The 21,576-nt window shown below is 32.3% G+C and overlaps 1 protein-coding gene across 3 annotated transcripts in view; it reads left to right on the forward strand.

Annotated features, from left to right (window-relative positions):
* The window catches only part of LOC129785935 (uncharacterized), a 43,509-nt gene that overhangs the window by 13,189 nt on the left and 8,744 nt on the right, over nt 1-21,576 (forward strand). For 2 of the 3 annotated variants that reach the window (XM_055820600.1, XM_055820601.1), the window contains exons 3-7: nt 10,662-10,747; nt 17,339-17,828; nt 18,197-18,547; nt 20,554-20,790; nt 21,304-21,537. In XM_055820600.1, the coding sequence (XP_055676575.1) occupies nt 10,662-10,747; nt 17,339-17,828; nt 18,197-18,547; nt 20,554-20,790; nt 21,304-21,537 (1,398 nt within the window). The remainder of the gene's footprint in view (nt 1-10,661; nt 10,748-17,338; nt 17,829-18,196; nt 18,548-20,553; nt 20,791-21,303; nt 21,538-21,576) is intronic. The other variant, XM_055820602.1, reaches the window with a different exon arrangement.

Below are 21,576 nucleotides of genomic sequence, written 5' to 3' on the forward strand. Positions count from 1 at the left end.
TTTCTTGTCTAAATGTTTACATAGATTTTTCTTAAAAGAATGATTATTTTATTTGGCATGTTTGTTTAAATAATTTTAATATGAATAGAATTTTTCGAGCACTTTTTAGCACATAAAAAAAAATCCTTATGAGCTACTTCGTCGAAATTTTCATAGTCTGTAAACAAGGCTAATATGATAAATTTATTGGTTGTCCTTTAAGACATTTAGTTAGCTTGGGAGATTTGTAAAAAAAATACAAAATAACTTTACATAATATAATAAAAAAAAGTCTAAAGGCAGAACTCTAACGAAGCACTTTGAAAACTTTATCCTACACAAACTTCCTAATATTGAGCATCTTTAGTGGAAAATCTGTCATGCAAATCAGAAACAATTTCCTTGCTGTTCTCCGACTTGTGCTCATGTGACAACAATCTCATCCAAACGACATACAACATGGGGGCCAAGACATGATTTCCCATATAATAAACCAAAGACATTTTCATCCAACTACACTTTAAAGTCCCAGAACTTTTCCTAAAGATATGTATATTATGCATGACATATAGACATAACAAAGTCTTGTAATGATTTCCACTTAATTCACATCACATACCTCATACAACATAAAGTATAATCACACCAATTGTTAACACTTTCTGCATACTATAGTGTTCTTGTACAGAAGCTCTTCTGTTTCTTTTGTAAAATTATATGACGAAGTTGAATGAAGACTTTTGATAAGGGTATCCGTATACAAGCAAGTACTTGACACAATATAGTGTGCATATAATGGCACTAGTCTAGTTAATGAGACAGGAACACTTAAACCACACTGCCCTAATTCAGTGTCATCTTTCCGGAAGATCTTTAGTCCTGTTTGATGGTGCGCCATGCGTAATTTATTTTGAGTTAAATGCATATTATATCACTAGTTGAGTGCACCATTAAATAAATTAATTTATCGTCATTACGTAGAATGTGTGTATATAAAACCACTCATTCCTTTTTGTTCTCACAACAACCTCTTCACATGAACATATTGGGATAACACCATGGGCCGTATTTGTAGCAACCACTGAAACCACCTACAGATTAATTAATTTTGTATTTATGAAAGTGAGTCAAATGATGTAATGTTAATGATTGATATTAATAATATTGTGATCTATTTAAAATTCACATATAAACATTACATTTATATGCAAATTGACATTTCAATCTCCGTAATTGTATTATAAACATTATATATGTAGAGTGTAATCCAACTACATTAACTCAGCTTAATTAAACTCAATTGATGTGCAACTAGGTTTATTATAGCTCTCACCCGAAGAGCTTTTAGAGCTTCATGTTATAAACTACTGATTTTAAAAAATCCACCTCAAAAATTGAAAAACATTTTTTAAATTAATTTTATGAAAAAAAAAGCAATGAAGTACTCCTCTCCTTGTATTATTGTTTGTTTCTTTCTTTGTTAGGAATTCCGGAATATGTACTATACATATGTCCTAACCAACTAGGTTAATGGGGTAGATACGTGGTGAAGTATGTAAATTAAAACCTTGTAAAATTTGTAAAAAAAAATCACTAGTTTGGTATTTGGAACATTTCAAATTTCGATAAAGTTTTTTTTTATCCTGATATCCAGTTATTATGTTAATACATACATAATTCCCATTAAATAGAATTTAAATATAATATGCATAGATGCGTCACTAATTGCAACAGTAACATTAGTTAGTTTCCACCACCAAAGTGTCCGGTAATGTTCAATTAACATTAAGCGGGCAATCGGGTAAAATCTGGTGTTTAATTCCAGTATTATGTACATATATTTTAGTAAATAACTACATCCTGTAAATTATGTGATTTACAGCATTTACAGCTGTAACAAATGTGCATGCAGCAAGTTCAATTTATTTATTTATAATTTTATAGACCTATACTTTTCCATCTCTCTACGAATATAAGACAAAAATTTTATGTCCTTGATATTTACATAATAAACAAAAAAAAAATGTACGGACATTAAATTGGCATATATGGATTGCTGAAAGTTTTCTTCTCATGCATGAAATGGCCCACAGAAGTTCTCCATTTGTATGTATTATATATGGTACGTAATGTAATTCGAAAGTAAACCACTCAACTTTATTGGCATATAAAGCACCCTGCCTATATCGTCATTATTTTAAAAGCTCTTGCTATCAAAAAGTATTATACAGTGTTTTACTCCTCTTATCCCCATGAATTTACTTCGTGCTTATGCTCACTACTTTGAAGAAAAATCACGTTTTGGACTTAGAATTCTGAGTATTTCAAGGGAATTGTGTTGTACTACACTTGAAATATTTTTCTCAGGATATTTAGGGCTTTCCTCTTGACTGTCTTGATTTGAATGATTTAACAAGCTGATTTGGTGGTTTTTAGAAAGATTTTTAAGGGAAACTACTGTTCATAATGTCTTAAAAAAATACTTTTTTTTTTCAATCATCATTCTAGCCGATCTACTTTTCTCTCGATTGAATTTTGCTGTTGAAAATAAACGTGGAGAAAGATCAGCGACCTCCGGTGTATTCATTCAGTGCACAGCTATATCGCAATATACTCCGAAGCTTTCATGACTATTTATAGAACTATAAAAAAGGAACGATGGTGACATACCGCAAAGAAAATTGTATTTTATATGAAAGTGTGCAATATGAGCATATTTGCTGAGTCAGAGGGAGCCCTCATGGCTTTACCGCATGCACAAATCATGTACCATGTACTCTCAAGAGGGAAAATGGTGAACGAGAGTATATTTGCACCACATTGCACTCATGAACTTCCAATTCCAATTGCGACAATTTTCAAACAGCAGGAAATATGTCACTAGAAGGCAGAAATTCCTTTGGGAAAACCTATTAATGTTTGACACCAACTATTTATGTAATTTCTTCACTTTCGCCAATTTTTCTTTCATCCCTTTTATATCAAATTTTTCACACACTACTTTATATATAATATGTATCTTTCTCCACACATAAATATATTAAAAGAGTAAATTCCTATATGCCGCTAAATGAGATTATTTTTAGAATGACACACTTTTAGCGCCATGGAATTTCTTAGTCATATTTATGTTTTATAGTTATGTGCAATATATAGTTCTGCATCGGAACATTCATGGAGCTGCAAAAATGTATGATTTTTTACAACAATTAACCCATAAATTACATCTTGGAGGAAGAGCTACATATGTGAATTACATTTACATGTATTCAATGTATTTTATGTATGTACAGTACATTCATATGAATGTACATATGTACTTATTTACTAACTTTAAATGCAAACATAAAGTTAATTATCGTTAGTCTTTGTACTTACGTTCTGTGAATCTTCAGAATTTATTTAAATGACATAAATATACAGTGTCGAGAAAAATAATAGGACCACCAATATAGGTTTTAAATGTACCCTTGACTTCAATCGCCAATATCTCAGGCTGTGGGGGATAGATTTTGAAAAATGGCATAGATTCGGAAAGCTACATTCATCCCCTTTCCAACGATGGTAGATTTTCGAAAATCGGCCCATCCGTTCAGTTTTGGTAGATGATTGAACAGAAAGTGGCATTTTTAGTATGGGTCTACTTGAACGACTGTCAAAAATCAGCCCCTCAACCGATTTTGATCACCCCGGCAGTTTTGAACAGGGGAAGAATGTAGCTTTCAGAGTTTTTTGAAATTTTGAAAATCAGACACCTAGAAAAAAAGTTAGACGGGTTTTTTGTGAGTGGTCCTATTTCAATAATTTAAGGGTGAAATTACACAAAGTTTCATAACAAGTTTTTGTAAATTTTTATTTTTTTTAAGTGCTTATTTGAATTTAATTGAGTAAAGTTAAAAGGCTTATAGCTTGCGAAAATAAATTTTTCCTAAAAAAAAATAAATATTTGTTATGAAACTTTGTGTAAATTAGGAAGCATTTTAACCCTTAAATTATTGAAATAGGACCACTCACAAAAACCCGTCTAACTTTTTTTCTGGGTGTCCGATTTTCAAAATTTCAAAAAACTCTGAAAGCTACATTCTTCCCCTGTCCAAAACTGCCGGGGTGATCAAAATCGGTTGAGGCGCTGATTTTTGACAGTCGTTCAAGTAGACCCATACTAAAAATGCCACTTTCTGTTCAATCATCTACCAAAACTGAACGGATGGGCCGATTTTCGAAAATCTACCATCGTTGGAAAGGGGATGAATGTAGCTTTCCGAATCTATGCCATTTTTCAAAATCTATCCCCCACAGCCTGAGATATTGGCGATTGAAGTCAAGGGTACATTTAAAACCTATATTGGTGGTCCTATTATTTTTCTCGACACTGTATGTATATTTGACATATATCTAAAATTTTCAAAGCCTTAATGAGTCTTTTGGCTTCTTGTATGTGCGTACAGTATTGTTTATAAAATTCATTAGCTCGTGGAATTGTTTTCACGATAACATGGTGGAAATTTCCTTATTCCCATTTTGAAAAGTCTTTCTATATTGAAATGAATTACATTCTGAATAGAATTATTTGTATAGGCTCAGGAATTGATATCACAATCTCAAACATTTCAATTTAATGAAACAGACTTTTTGTTTATGGCACACCAACAAGATACTTCCGTCAGAATAAATTATAACTCGCAAATATTGTGGAGAAATTTCGACCAAAGGCATTTGAGTAGAATTCTTAAAAAAAACCCCACACCAAAAGAGTGTGTTTTCATTATCAATTCATTATTTCATCACCGTACTTCACACAGTGAGACGAAATTCATAATTAAAAGCGGAAGATCTGCTGTATTATTTATATTTCCTAAAATGTGTGATAAATTTAGTAGGTTTACGCATCCAATTAGGAATTGTAAATATATTTTCAATTTATTTTAAATGTTATTTTATTTTTTAGGTTAAAAATGCAAAATTGTGGGATAATCTTGTCTCACATTAAACGTTCCCATCAATTAAAATGTTGGAATTCGGATAATTTATCGTGATCCGGCTCGCTTCGGTTTATACACACACAAGAGAACAGCATTCATGTACTCTAATTAAATTCACTTACCCCCGCTGTTTCAATCCGTTGTGAGTTTTATGATTTAATTAGTATTTGTTGTTAATAATGTCAAATTTTTCATTTTTTTTGTTTGTTTACTTTTCCGTGAATATGATCCACTTTCACTTGGTATGAAAGTAATTTTTTTTTGTTGATGTCTTCATACTTTATTAATAGATTTTTTTTAATGCACAGAAACTGAATTTATTAAAACAAATTAATTTTTAAATTTCTGTTCTTGACGACTTATAAGAAAAAGTAACCTATGAAAGAAATACATTTCCTTTTGTACGGAAACTCTCTATTAGTAGTGTATAATATATAAGTATGCTAACGTTTATTTAATCATAAATTCTAAACACACATCCCGAAGAATAGTCATTAATCATCATTAATATCTACATCGTCTGGTCGCGACGGTGAAGTGTCTGTAACACTTTATATCCAGTCTTAGAGTTACTTAGTTGGTTGGACTATTTACGTTAGTGGATTTAACAACATTTCCAGACATGTTGTATATATGCAAATTGTAAAGACATTATTTGACTATTAATTTTCGAATGTGACAAAAATTTTAATTCCTTGAATTACGGAGTTTTTAAAATGTTTTGTGATTTATAATGAACAAATTGAATTTTGATCAACTATATTAAAAAAAAAATCTTACCCTCTAAGTAAATTATGTGGGTACCTATGTACATATAGAAGTAACATTAAACAAGCATTCTCCGCAAATATAGATATCTTCGGTTAATTTAACTTAAACCAAGCAATCAAATCTGAATTTCAGAATATAGCAAATAGAGAAAGGTCTTAATTTATGAACTTGAATTGATAATTAATTTTTATTTTAATCAAAATAAAATAGAACGCTAATTTTGAAAGCCCTAATCTCTTACAAAACGTTATAAAAAAAAGAATATTATCCAGATTAAAAAAATCAGACACAACCTTTGTGAGTATGTACACCAATTGAGACTCATCTGTTAGTAACCAATTCTCCAATTACGCTATGTATTCATGCACGTATGAATATGCAATTTACCTTTGGTACACAATAAGTAGGTATAATATGTGTACATGGTCAAATTGTATATTAATTGGAAATATGTAATTTTGACTCTCGATTGAAGCTTTCGCATAAGTCCATTGGATCTGGATGATGCTAGGTGATGTTTATAAAATACTAATATGGGTAGAATCTCGTTATTCTGAAGGCTTAAAGACTAATTTATAATATTTATAATGATATTCCAATCTTCATTGTCTATGTTTCTAATGTGGATTTATAGCATTAGATTTTGTTGATTATTATCGCAAACATTTGTATAGAAGTATATTGGCAGGATAGACTTTTGCAAATTCAGCAATGCCCATTGTATCGATCGATAGTTCTTTTGTGGTGTTTTCTTCTAACTTATTCAGGATTTTTCCAGACATAACACATAGCACTTTGTGTTATGTAGAAAGCATTTCCCGTAGACACATATATCCCGAAAATTTCCGGAAGTCACTTTGCCGATTTTTTATAGACTCCCATTTTCTTGTATTTTTTTTATATGCTATAGATGATTATATCGCTTGTTTTGAATGCACGTATTGAGGTTTAATCAACATCTATATACGTGCAGCCTCTCGGTGTGATACTAAAAAATGTTCTAGTTCATTCTTATTTATTTAGAGCATTTTATAAAATCATATGAGTGGTATATAGAGACCACATAAATACCAGTTTTTTCGAGTAATTTGGACTTTGAATACTGAAATGTTCAGAGACAAAAATGAATTGGTTGAACGCGATACCTATAAAATCATCCAAATGCACCGCGAATGATTGTGTAGCGGTGTGGTATACTTCTGTGTCTGTGAGTAAAACATTCATTCGGTCACAAAGCATTGAATCACTGAACGGTGACTCCATCAGCTAAACTAATACACGCGGCCTCTGTGGCGGAGTAATATGTACCTACGCTGGAGATATGGTGTGTTGTGTATATAGTACATACCTATGGTTTTATAAATAAACGCAAAGAGCTGCGACTCGTTGAAATTCTTCACCTAGCAAGTAATAGCAGTTTAGCCGTGACCAGCGAACTTGGCGCATGTTTCACGTACTACCAACCAGTTAAAGTAGATTAGTGTAAATTACATATCTCAGTTTATAAGAAATTAATATCACTGGATTTCATTTCATTTCCACATTTCATGCCATTGGGCCGTGTCACGAGGAAATGAAGGGAAAAAAATTGAGAGACTAAAGTATTTTTTTTCTGAGCTTAAGCTCATTGCAAAAATGAGGTGCTTTCAGTTTGAAATTCATTTGGCTACATCACCATAGTTTTTGTGATAATATAGCATTCGACTAAAGTGTATATAATTCTGTGTGCAGGCGTGGAATAGATTTTCAACAGTTCCGTGTGGGTTAATAAACCGGTGTCGTTGTTTAGTCGAGAAGTCGAGAACAATGTATAGTGAGTATTTACTTGCGGTGTACACAGTGAATTATTGAGTTATTTCCAAGGCAACACTATGGAGCAAATATTTTCGTCATGACGTTTGCATTCAACTTTGCCGGTTTTATCTAGTGGAATAACTCTATAGGAGACAACCATATAACTAAAATACCAAACTGATATAGCAAACAAGTGATGAACTTTTACTCCAGACCTACCTAAATATTTTTTTTCGTGGTGATAATATGACAAAAAATGGGTAATTCCTATAATTTCATTATATTACATATGTGAATATATTCAATACATATTTATATTTATCATCCACCAAAATGACTCAATTAGCATACCTGTAATATATTAATGTGGAGTCGAGTTATTGGAACATGTTTTTTTTAAAAAGTATATAATCTATGTTTAAATAACAAATTTCCATTTTTTATATGCTTATTAAAAAAAATGTAGGTATATATACAGATACTGATATATTTTTCAAAGGCATTTTCTGCACACAATTTATTGAAAAACTCTTTGGCACTGTTTCAAAATGTGAGAAATTTAATTTACAATTTTGTCATGTTCTGGACAAGGTTCTATAGAAAGATAGTTCATTTTCAGAGTAGAACTCTTAGCTGAACAATAAATTACTATTTAGGGGTGACTTGGGTGAAGTAAGGTACACAAAGACTTTGGAAAAAATAACATATTTTCCGATTGAGAAAAAAATTAAATTATATTAGTTTCATTGGAAGAGGGATTGTGATTTAAATTACCCTACTCCACTCCCCTTTCCGAAAACTTTCAAACATTTATCTATAGTTTTTGCATCACAGGAGTAACATTGAGATGAATGTCTCACTGAATTTATTTTACTTATGAAAAGTGCATAAAACTTACTGCAAAGTATTTCACCTCAATTCAAAAGCTCTTGACGAAGTTAATGATGGTGGCTCACACTGCCAGAAGCTTCATTCTAGATAAACGTTCATAAATGCACATTATAAATGATGAAATATGACTATATTGAGATGAGAAACTTCTTTCTCTCACTCGTATGCATAATGCCATGATAGAAATCAATGAAGCATTTACATACATACGTGGTCTTAGGTCTGACACTGAATAAGAAGCATGATCTCTTGGAATATTCTTGGAGCGTTTTGCACTACAATGAACGTGAGATACAGTGGAAAAGATATCTAACAAAATGCATCTCGCTTTGCATTTCTTTTCTCCTGTAGACATATTAAGAAATTTTCTTGAAAGGGCAGTCATTTTTATTCATGAGCATGTCGCATGTTCTAAAATTTTCCCAGACTAGAATATCAAAATCATTTAAAATTTACTTACCAGCTAATACGATGTGTTCAGCATACGCGGTACGAATAAATTTTCCTAATTGGAGAATTCCTAATATATACTGAATATCACATTGTACCTAGTATGTTAATAAGGGGGAGGACATCATGTTTAAATGTTTTTAATTGCTAATTTGATGCTTTTACAACTACTATGTTACCATGATGGAAATGCTATCTTTTTTCATCAAAGGGTAACATATAATTTTTAAACTTTTTTTGAACTTCCATTTCAATTAAAAATACTCATGAAAATACCGATGTAGCACAAAACTGTGAGTACGGTGTATGCCGAAAAATACCAAAATCAATATTTCTTTTATGTTGAATCTCCACATAGTAGAAAGGGTTTGAAAATATTGATAGAGATCGATTTAAATAAATTTTCCTGGCTTTGACTATTCACGTGTAGATATTCAATAACATAGAATAGCCTGGCTGATAGACGCCAGAGAGTGCTAAAAATGAACTTATAGAAGAAAAAAAACTTCGTGTGGCGTGTTGGTGTTATATTTTAATATTCAACTATATATATAGCTAGTATACACTATTTACAGTTACTTAATTACTGAGGTTTATGATGAGTGCAACTTACATCTCCATGCTGGCGCTGCATTGCGAGGAATTTATTTTATTGATTTCATATGTGAGTTCGCGAGTTTACTTGATTGAATGCCAAATACATGAATTACATTATATACGTGTGTAGAATGTAACAAGTATTAATTTTCCAGTTGGCGTCACACGTCTTCCGCCCGCCAATTCATTAATTCACTTATGTTATGTACCTACCTCCTCCCTATAGAAAAGTTGTAGGTATGTGGTACACATTCACATGCACCGCATATCAGGAGGGGAAATGTTTAGCGTGATATTTTGTATATAATTTGCAAGTAACAGAAGAAAATGGTGGAAAAATCAGCGTAAACTTTCTAAAATGATTCACTTTTAATAAAATATAATTGGTTCATTTTTGCAATGTGTTTGTTTAGTGAAATTAATTAGGCATTTCACTGTAAAAGTGTGAGATTTCATCTTTCGTTTGTTGTTTGATTTTTGTATCTTGCACACATTTCACACACGAAGTGTTGCATGCTCAGAGCATGAGTCAGCGTTAGAATTTTAAATAGATACGTATATACCTTCAAAATACTTCATTCACCGTCCGCTAATGGGAACATCTTTTGACGGGTTTGTCTTAATTTACTTTCTCTTTAAAAATTGATAAGAACTACAGGTAATTGTATTTTTAATTGAATTTATTAAATTTGAAAATAATTTTTGGCATTACAAAATTCATCATAACTATAACTTATCTCCTTGCAATATTTATCTGATATCTGAATTAATATATCTTCAGATATCTATAAAAGAAATATGCTTTTACAAATGATAACACTTTTTTATCTGTTTTCTTTCTAATATAAATAAGGTTTTTCCACACGAGTAGCATCCTGTCAGCAACAATTCTTTTTTCATAACTTTTTGTGTTTATTTCAACACCCAACTCCAGAATACAATCAAACTCATCCCTTTTGTTCACATGGGACTCAATTCATACAAGTGCGATGGAGCTTTTGGGGTTGTTGTCTGTTTTTCAATTTTCCCTTTTCGATTTTTCAATTTATTTTCCTCCAAAACATTGTTCTCTGCCATTATATTTCATACTCATACTTCTATTCTTTGCAATTTGGAAAAATTTATTGTTACAGCGTTTTCATTGACGTATGCTCATTTAGAAAAAAATATAGCTTTTGTATCTGTTCTTCTTTCCAGGTGATCAACTTGTGGCACTCAATGCTGTGGCTGTTCCTGGAAAGGATCAAAACACGCCATGCCTTCTCAATGAACCATCAGATCAGGTAATTTTCTCCATATGAAAAGCATTTTCTTTTTAAAAAGAAAGTTAATACATAAAGAAATATGTTAATTATTTTATTGATTTAACGTGAAAGAAATCGCCTTTTTATCTCTTTCGGAAAATTCTTAAGTGGGGTGAAAATGGCACCCCATGTAACATTTTGTGACCACCAGAGAGCTGATTTGGTCACACAACGTTCTGCCGACGTAACCTTTACGTCGCCTTGTTACCAACCGATATGGTAGCGGCTGCGACGTCGCTGTTACGAAACCTTTACGTCACAAAAATTACCATGAAAACATTTTTGTGCAAATTGTACAAAATATTCACATTTGTAATGCAATTTTTCTTGTAAAAATCATAAAATGAGAAAATATGAATTACCAATACAAATTATCCTCAAAAATACTTCAATAATTTAGTTTTTTATCAAAATAGAACATTTGGTCATTTTTGCGACTAATTTGGTAATCTTGTGACGTCGTGAACAAATGGTAGGCATAACGTCGCGATATGGTCGCGCGCAACGTCGCCGTGACCACACTCTCAATGACCTATTGTTACCTTGCAAAAACTGACTAAATATTTAATTATTTCATCAAATAACCTGCTAGATCTTCATTTTATAGAAGAGCAAAGACAATACAATGCATTGGTTGGCATAAAAATGATAAATTATGCTTAAAATAATGAAGCATACCCCATGGTAACATTTGTGACCAATTTGGTCATCTCGCGACCTCATGAACGCGTGGTAACCGAATGGTCATATTGCGACGTAACCGCGACCACACTCGCAATGGAAGATTGTTACCTTCCCAAAATAGCCCAAATATTTAATTATTTAATCAAATTACTTGCTCTATCTTCATTTTATGGGAGAGCAAGGATATTTTAGTGGATTCGTGGGCGTAAAGACAGCTAAAAATGCATAAAATTATAAGATGTATTCGTTGGTAATTTTCGCGACCAATTTAGTAATTTTGCGACGTCACGTTATTACGTAGCGGTTACCTCGCGGCAACGTCCCCAAAAATGTAAACAATGGGAAGCATCACATAAATAGGGAATTTCCCAGCGAATTTTCTTCTAGCTGTGGACAAATATGAGGTAGCATAGAATCCAGAGTACCTGGATCAATGTTTCATGGCATTACATGGCATGCATTGGTGGAAATTAGCAAGAAAATGGATCAATTTCTGCTTTTGAAGGCAAAAATTGAAAATCTTTGACATGAAATGTCACGGAGTTTTCTCATTGCACCCAGCAAAAGAACTTTCGCCGACATTGTCTGCGGAATTTCAGGACAATGTATTGGACAAATCTAATAATTATTATTAAAAATTTTAAAATATATTTTTAATAGCTTTTTAAAGAAAAAAATACTTAAAAATCATTTTAAGTGAAAATAAATATTAAAAAAAAAATAATTTGGCTCGAAACAAAAATAATAAATGAACTCGATTTTATTTCACAAAATTGTATTAAATTACAAAAAATATATATAATAAAAAATGTAATAAAAATCCAGAAAAAATATTTTTAGATTATGGTGCATTTTAGTAGAAAAATTTTTAAATTTTCCGAATCTTTTATTGATAGTTTCAATTTTAAAATCATCTTTTCTAATATTCCATAAGAAACGAAACGCTATTTAAAGGTGATTTATATGTTTTCAATCTGTGAGTGTACTTCTTTTCTATGTTATTTATTCGCTATTTAAAGGTTTCGCTTTTTTGAAATGTTAATTTTTGGCGGTATTCTAAGATAAATATAAAGATCAAAATAAAGAAAAAAACCAAGATTTGGTATTCTACTTTAAAATTCCAAGAAATTTTCAGGATAATCTTGGAAATTCAAAATATTTCAAGATTTGGTATTCTAAGATAGAGATTTACGGTCGAACCATAACCTAAAAATCTTGTTTCTTCATACAACTTCCAAGACTTTTAGTATTCTGAGATACGAATCAAAATCAAAATAAAGATTTACAAAATGAGTTGTCAAAAGAGACTTGGATAAAAATATTCCAAGATTCTGTATTCTACGATAGAGATTTACGGTCTTATTATAACGTAAAATGTCTTGGATTTATGTGAAATTCCAAGACGGTTTTGAGGTCCTTTGAAAAATTGGTTTTTAAATGAGGTAAAGGCAATGTAAATTCAGTATGGGAGATATGAAAACTCTTGTACAAATATGGGATGCAGATGCAAAATGACGGGTTTTTGCCGGAATTGTGTTCACTCCATCTTGCTAATGATAGAGTGACCTCCGGGTTGTACCAGGATTGTGAAATCTTGGACAAATACGGGATGTTGGTGCAAATTTTTTTGTTTTTCACTGGAATTGTGGTCACTTCTCCTTTGTAATGGTGGAGTGACCTCCGGATTGGGGATCTCATCCCCGGATTGTCACATCTTGGACAATCCTGGGATGCTGGTGCAAAAATGTTTGTTTTTTGCCGGAATTATGGTCACTTCTCCTTTGTAATGATAAAGTGACCTCCAGATTGGGGATCTCATCCCAGGATTGTCACATCCTGGACATTCCTGGGATGCTGGTGCAAAATTCTGGGTTTTTCGACGGAATTGTGGTCACTCCTGATTGGTAATGATGGAGTGACCTCCAGATTGAGGCTCCCATCCCAGGATTATCAAGTCCTGGACAATTAGGGGATGCTGGTGCAAAATTGTGGGTTTTTCGACGGATTTATGGTCACTTCCTATTAGTAATGTTGGAGTGACTACTACTCTGGCGAAAAAACCACAATTTTGCACCAGCATTCCCTAATTGTCCAGGGCTTGATAGTTCTGGGATGAAATCCCTAGTCCGGAGGTCACTTTATCATTACCAATGAGAAGTGACCACAATTCCGGCGAAAAACAAACATTTTTGCACCAGCATCCCAGGATTGTCCAGGATGTGACAATCCGGGGATGAGATCCCTAATCCGGAGATCACTTTATCATTACCAATGAGAAGTGACCACTAATCCTGGAAAAAATGTAAAAACTTGCCCCAGAATCCTAGGATTGTCCAGGATATGACAATCCTGGGATGAGATCCTTAATCTGGAGGTCACTCCATCAATAGCAAGAAGTGACCACGATTCCTAAGAAAAATTCTAAATTTTGCAGTAGCATACCCCCCCCCCCCCAGCTACCGCCAAATTATCATAATCTGGAGGCAGAAAGCACCTCTCCGACAATATTCATTCCATTCCCGGAGCAATAATGCCTGGGAATAATAGCCGAGACTATACAATTAGGGCTCCTGGATGTAATGGCAATAGGGAAGAAAGTCCCATGAAGTGTTTAAATTTCGTTCAATTGTCATCCGAGAGCGAACGAGAAAGCGCAATAGAAAAAATTAATGCGTTAGAAAGAGATATCGCTAAAGTTTTCTTGGCGCGAAGCTGAAACCAAGAAACTGACAAGTAGGATAACGCAAATTTTGATTTTACTTTCCTGGATAATTCGTCGTAAAGTAGAATACCGACAGTCTTGGTCTTTATTTTGATTTTTATCTTGATCTTGAAAGGCGTCTCTATCCTAGAATACCACCCTTTGTTTATTTAATACAATTTTTTTTTAAATATTAATATTAATTTTGTATTAATAGCTTAAGATAAGTTTGGAAAAATGTAGGTAATAAAAGCAAAAGTGACGGAAAGTTTGGTCAAATTATGATTAAATTTAGTCAAAATGACGGTAAAGAGATATGAAAAGACGGTAATTTCCTTAAGAGTTAAGGCGTAACCAAATTTTGTTTTTAAATTATCATTGGAAATTGTCAAACACTCAAGAAAATCGTTCTCATTTCCCGGAAAAGCGCTGGGAAATACATGAATTTTCCCGTTTTATTGGTGTAAAACATTTTGATTTTTTTTCTTAATTTCTAGCTTTTCTTGTAAATTCCTTTCTATGTGAAATGAAAGCACTTTGAAAGCTTAACATTATATATTTAATCCATTTTCCTACGAAGAAACTCGCGAGATTCCGACAGTGAACTTTTCTTTCGCTTCCCATTTCTCCAATATTCCACGTAACCAATTTTTATTTTCATTATTTTGTAGCATTTTTAATTCTCCTTCATTTTAATAAAGCATTCGCAGAAGAAATCCGCTGGGAAAACTCGCTATTAAATAATTTACCAAAACTAAGTACATTTTTGCGTTAGAAAAAAAAAAGAATTCCTCTCCAAACATAAGTGGAACAAATTGTTCATCTTTTGCCAAATATAATCACTTTTATCTGTGATTCTTTCGAAGAAAAGAATAGCACAGCTTCTGTGTACCACCAATTTTTGTTCAAAATAACCGAAACGTTTACCAAATATAAGGTGAAATTCACCATTCAGACAGAAGATTTCTTAAGATTTCTCAAGAAAAACTTAAGATTTCTTAAGAAAAACTTAAGATTTCTTAAGAAAACTTAAGATTTTTTTAAGAAAAGTTAAGAAAACTAAAGATTTTTTAAGAACAAAGTTAATATTTCTTAAGTCAGACTGAATTTTAGGCTAAATGTAATATTTTTTGATGATTTTTAAGATTTTCAATGTCTTAAGACCATCAAGAGAATTTTTTTTAACTTAAGAAATAGAAAATTGTATTTATCAATTTAAAACAAAGAAAATGCATTTTTGAGTGTACAAAATGCAAAAATTCGCTTTAATCAAATCATCATGCTCTGATGACAGTCTTAGAATTGTTTAAGCATTCTTAATACTTGTTTAAAGGGCACTGAATGATTCTGAAGAATTTTCCGGGGGTGTTTTGGGGAAAATCACTCAGGAAAATATTTTGGGAAAATTATTATAATTTTTAGCCGTGCTTTTGAGTGCCAGTTTGTTCTATTCTTTATCGGGAAAAAGTTATTAAAACGAAAGAAAAACAGCTTACTACACTTGAATTTGTTTTGAAAAGTAACATTTTAGCTGTGATTATTTCTTCAAAGAAACACAGCTTCTTTGTACACTCAAAAATCCATTTTCTTTGTTTTAAATTGATAAATACAATTTTCTATTTCTTAAGTTTAAAAAATGCTCCTGATGGTCTTAAGACATCGAAAATCTTAAAAATCATCAAAAAATATTACATTTAGCCTAAAATTATGTCTGACTTAAGAAATCTCAAGTTTTCTCAACTTTTCTTAAGAAATCTTAAGCTTTTCTTAAGAAATCTTAAGATCTTAAGACTGTCTGAATGGTGAATTTCCAACAAAAAGAATTATTCATATTAACGACTAAAATCTCAATATAAAACTTCTGCTTTTTTTTCATAATAATTAATTTTTGTCAAATTATTGTTTATAAGACAAAAAATATGATTTTTCTAAAATAATTAATTTATTATATGAACAATAAAGCTGAAAATGGAGTAATGTTGGAAATGTCCAACAAAAGTCGTAGGATTTTGCGACGATGGAAGTTTATTTTTTTGGGTGTCATGGCGACGGCTTTTGGCGGCGGTTATTTTGGCGGGAATTCAAATATTTCAATGCAAACTTTAACAAATTATTTCTCAATTTATATAATATATTGAGCAATATTTTAAAGCTTTTCCACCTTAGAATATATAAATCTAATTTTAGAAAAAATAAAAAAAAATAATCAAGAAAATTCAATTTTTAATGGCAATAAAATAATTGAAAATCATTATTTTTTAATAAAGGAGCATTATTATATGAATCTACATTAATTTTCGCGACGGTAGTTAAATTGGCATATATTTTTTAGGTGTGATGACTTCCCAAAAAATGCATATAAAAATAAATAATATACGCGATGGTCGCCATGAAATTATTCCGTATGGATATTTGTTGTAATAACTCATGGCGCCATCACCATGGCATTGGTATAAATAAAGAAAAAGAAAGAGAAAATATAGAAATGTTGAATGTTCAAGAGAAAAACAGAGACAGACAGTGCGAAAAATTGCGACGTAACCGCGACGTAAAGGCAACGTCATCGCTACTCGACGACGTAACAGGGAGGTAACGGCGACGTCGCGGTTACGTATGTGGTCACATGCCTGGTCGCAGCGACGAAACTGCGACCTTGTTGTTACGTCGCTATGACGTCGAAAAATTCCCCATTTACGTTGCCATTACGTCGCGGCGAGGTGCGATGTTACTTGTGGCGTGACGTTGCCGCGACCTGAAATTACGTCGCCGCGACCAAAAAATGTTACATGGGACTTTATTTCTTTTCTTAACATTCTGCATGAAATATTCAACATATGTATATTGTTAAGCAATGGTGTTAAGTGAAATGTTAAAGTACCTGTGATATTGTATACAGCAAAAGGAAATATTCAAAATTCGTTTGCTATATTGGACAGGAAATGGACGGCCATATCTCATGAGAGACGGCCCAGAGCATTTTCTTGAATGAAACTTTCATGATATAATCCACATATTTCTCACCCACATGAGAATATTTTCCATAAATCTTCGACTTGTTTATGTCACGCATTTATGTAATGTATATGGTGTTGGAAAAAATCGTAGTGAAAACTTTTATTTTATTTATGGTAATGTCGTTCTTAAACGTCGTCGCAAAAATTTATATATTCACCTTCTCTCCTCAGGTTTTCTTGCGCCTTGTACGACGGCTAGCAACGTTGCAGCACCCACAGAGTGCGGTGGAAGTGAATCACACAAAAGTGGATAATTTCATCCCGAATCAAAATCAAGGAGGTGAAGTGAAGGAAAATAACACGAAGAAATTGATTAGTGATACAAAGGAGATATGCACGAAGTACGGGAGTGAATTAAATAATAACATCAGCAATGAAAGTGCACATCCCTGTTATGAGAAAGAAACTAGAGAGAACGAACGACGATATATTGGTGTTAGTGGTAATGTTGCGAGTAATGCTAGAGAAGAGATATGTGCTGCCAAATTAATTAATTGTGGGAGTGATAGTGAGGATACTAACGAAGAGGGCGACAGTGCGAAAGTGAAAAATAGATCGTTGTTTTGTGCTGAAAAAGAACCGAGATATCCATATACTATGGGAACTAATGCATCCCGACAGTCTGGGAAAGGATTATCAGGGAGACGGAGTCAGTCGTCAGGTAAGTTGATTTATAATTAATTAATTGCTATTCTAAATATTTTTACGGAAAATTGGAAAATCATGTAATTGAGATGGTGATGATTTTTACAATTTTATTTTCGTGAAACGAATACATTATTACAAGAAAACTTGTTTGAGTAGAATATTGTCAAATACATTCATATCTTTGGTTTAAAATTATTAGTTTTCTCATGTTCTAGTCTTTGATTGTTAGAATTTTATCCACAAAGCTCAGATAATTTTTGCAAAAAAAATGCAATTAAAATATAAAATTTCTGCTCAAGATTTCTCTTAGATGTTGGAAAATTTTAATAATATAATATTCTCTATGCTTGTTCATTCTTGTATTTATCTGATTTTCTCTAGGCAATTTGTGCAATGGAAAACATCAAACCCCAAATGGTACTCAATGTTCCAGGAATGGCCCCAAAGTGAATCTTCGTTCTGGAGTTGAGACTCAAAACAACATTCAGCCCACAACAACCTCAAATCGACGCTGTGATGATAATAATTGTTCCAGAATTAATTCAACTTCAACATTACGTAGTGAGGTACATACAAGGAATGGGGAAGATGCAGGCGGTAGTGCAGAAATTGACCACATAATTGGTGTTAGCATAAAGGACCGTAACAAATTTTGTGGTAGCCTACCAAACCATTTGGATGTGGATGATATTGAACCGGATACAAATTTCTCAAATACACAAAATAAATATGGTGAGAAACATTCTCTATAAGCCACTCAAAATAAATCACCCGTAAATTCATTGTAAATTACATCATTGCGCAAAACTAAAGCAATAATTTTATGGAAGAGCAATTTGTATTTTGTGTTGTAAAAAAAAGTTACGGCAGTTATATTTTATTTTTAAATGTTTCAAATTAGTCCATAGCACAATCAAATCTATTACGACGGAATACAGGGATTTTGAAAAAAAATTATGGATTGTCGAGATTGACTGATTTCTAGTCGTTGAAGCATCTAATGTAGGTTTATAATTCATTAGATGATTATTCACAGCAAAAATTGTCGAATAAAAAAAACACAAGTATGACAAAAGTGATCGAACAAAGGAGGTATTTAATTTATGTTCAACAAAATGAACAAAAAAATACAAGCCATATTTATCTTTTTAATATAAAATAACTCTTTGACAAAAATATTTGCTATTTTAATACAAAACTAAACAACAGTTCAGTACATAATGTATAGTATTTTCGTACATTCTATAACATAATGTTTATGTTTGTGTACGCGTAAATGCTTTTGCATAAGCTTGTATGTATTGTAGTTCTATTTATCAGGATAGTTCTATCGGTAAATATTCCGTCTACAACATACCTACATTCGTCTGGTTTAATACGATAAATATGTAAATATATGAATACATGTTATTGCAATATGTGCATATTTACTAAAAATTAATTGGTATAATGTAATATATTTCCTCTACAGAAGAGAAATTTCCTGTGCATTGAAGTAATGAAATTAATAACTAGGAAATTAAAATAATCATTTCAATCCCATGCTTTTTTGTTTAATTATATACAATCTGATTAGATTATTACTCAAGCTTTACAAATTATTTCATTTATTAGTTTATAAGTTAGCACACTGCATTTTACTCTAGGTATATGTAGGTATATCTTAAGAAATAATTTCTTATTAACGCTGTAGAATAAATATTCCTATAATTTAATCTATAAGTATAACAGCAGAAATTGCAATTTATGTGTGCACAAATTGTAAGAGTGAAGCGTTTAATGAAATTAATTAATTGCGATGAAATGAAATGCAATTTTCTGAAGAGGCAAATATTCATTGAAGTTGTTGATTTCCCATTGAAAAGATCTACAAATGGTTGAATTAATTGGAAACGATTGACCAGGCAAGGCAGAACAAATCTGCGAAATTGCTGAAATTTCAGTTGTCAAGCAATTATCGCTCCATTTCTCTTTTGCCACAATTATATCAATTCATTCGCCAGCCACTTGGAAGCAATTGGGGACACATTTCTAGTTCCAAAAAATCATTATTTTTCGTATTCTCGCATAACATTCCATCCATAACGAAATGGGTGTCGTATACATAAGTACATATGTATATAATAGGAAATACATGTGATGTAAATTGAAATTCATGTTAGGATAAAATATGTATTTCAGCACTTAATATCCTTCAATATACGAATATTTGAGAGGTGTGCTTACGGGGAGGGTGGAATAACACAGACGTGGTATTATCTCTAAAGTATGGAAATTCATCGTAGCTCATCAAAATTTCAGTGTGACTATGCAAAGAAGTTGTTGAGAACTTTTCCCACTCATTGTTCTCAACTCCTTCCTTAGCATCCCCCAAGTTTAATATTGTAACATGGGTATTTATTGTTGGTTCATTGTCGTATATCACACGGATTACACTTTTTTTGTACGTACAGGAGCAAAATACAAAATTGTTCTCTAAAGTAGTAGCATATAGCGCATATAGCAATACAAAATGAGAAATTACAAACACACAATAAATTTCTATTTATTCTCAACTCATACCTATAGAACACACATAGATGTTTATTGTAATCTATCACATTTTAGCTTAAAAGGGTGTACACAAATAGGGGTGAAAGGACAAAGGGCCCAGTGTTTTATTATATAGGCAAAGTAATTACTTTTCATATTATTTTAAAACAATTCTTCTACTCTTCTCTTTTGTTCCACGGCATCAGAAGTAGCGACAGCGGGAGTGTTCAAGTGTACATCAGAGAATAATGGCACAATAGACCGAGCCGAGTACGTGACGGTAGTCCCAAGGAAGCAACCATATCCGCCAGTCCAGCAAAATTCACAACAGTCCGATCAACAATATTCGGGGAAACAAAGCTCTCCATACAACAGCAGCAGCGGGAAAGGATCCATAACATCGTCGAGTAATCTAGGCGGTAGTACGTTCAAAGCCAATGTCGGTAAGTTTAAGAGACAACCTACCCACGTGTGATGTGCAAAGAAAAAGTATATTATATGCATAAGAATTCCTTTTAAACAGCAATGAAAACTTGGCAAAGACTCTGCTAAATTTCACCTCTAACTTCTTTGCTATGTACTCTTTCGCATTTCGCAATATATACTTACACTTTAGCAAATATTTTACGGGGGTGTCAAGAAAAGTATTTTTAACATTTTCCGTATGTTTTGCAAAAGGTTATATACATACAGTACATTACCTATGTAATGTATGTAGGTATATAAAGTAAAAGTTTGTACTGCAAAAAATGTATAAGTAAATGGAAATTGTATAGTTGAAAAAAATAGGATGGGTTCTTTTTGTTCTTTAAAGAACTTTTTTGTACTTAAATATTTCAAGAAGTATCCAATGCACTCAAGGAAAATTTTGATACCATGTCCTTTGACCTAAAAATAGATTTTTCTTCAAGTTTTTTTTTCTTCATAAAAAATTCTTCATAATATATATTCTGCAGACAATAAATTGGACCTGCAGTTGAAAATGCCGGCGACTCGTGTGAATTTTGATCCCAGCTGTGACCAAGGGTATGGGAGTGAGCGCTCACCCGAAGATGAGTTGCCACCACCACTATTCACTGGTTCGGAAGATGAAAACTTTGAGACGCCTCGGTTGCCTAGTCATGTGACCTACTGGAGTGAGGATGGTGCTTTCAAATTCAGCAATCTGGGATATGAGTTTATTACCAAAGGTGAGTGAATTCAACCACAAATTCATGACAAAAAAAAAG

This window comes from Lutzomyia longipalpis, chromosome 1, assembly GCF_024334085.1.
Source record: "Lutzomyia longipalpis isolate SR_M1_2022 chromosome 1, ASM2433408v1".
Lineage (NCBI taxonomy): Eukaryota > Metazoa > Arthropoda > Insecta > Diptera > Psychodidae > Lutzomyia > Lutzomyia longipalpis.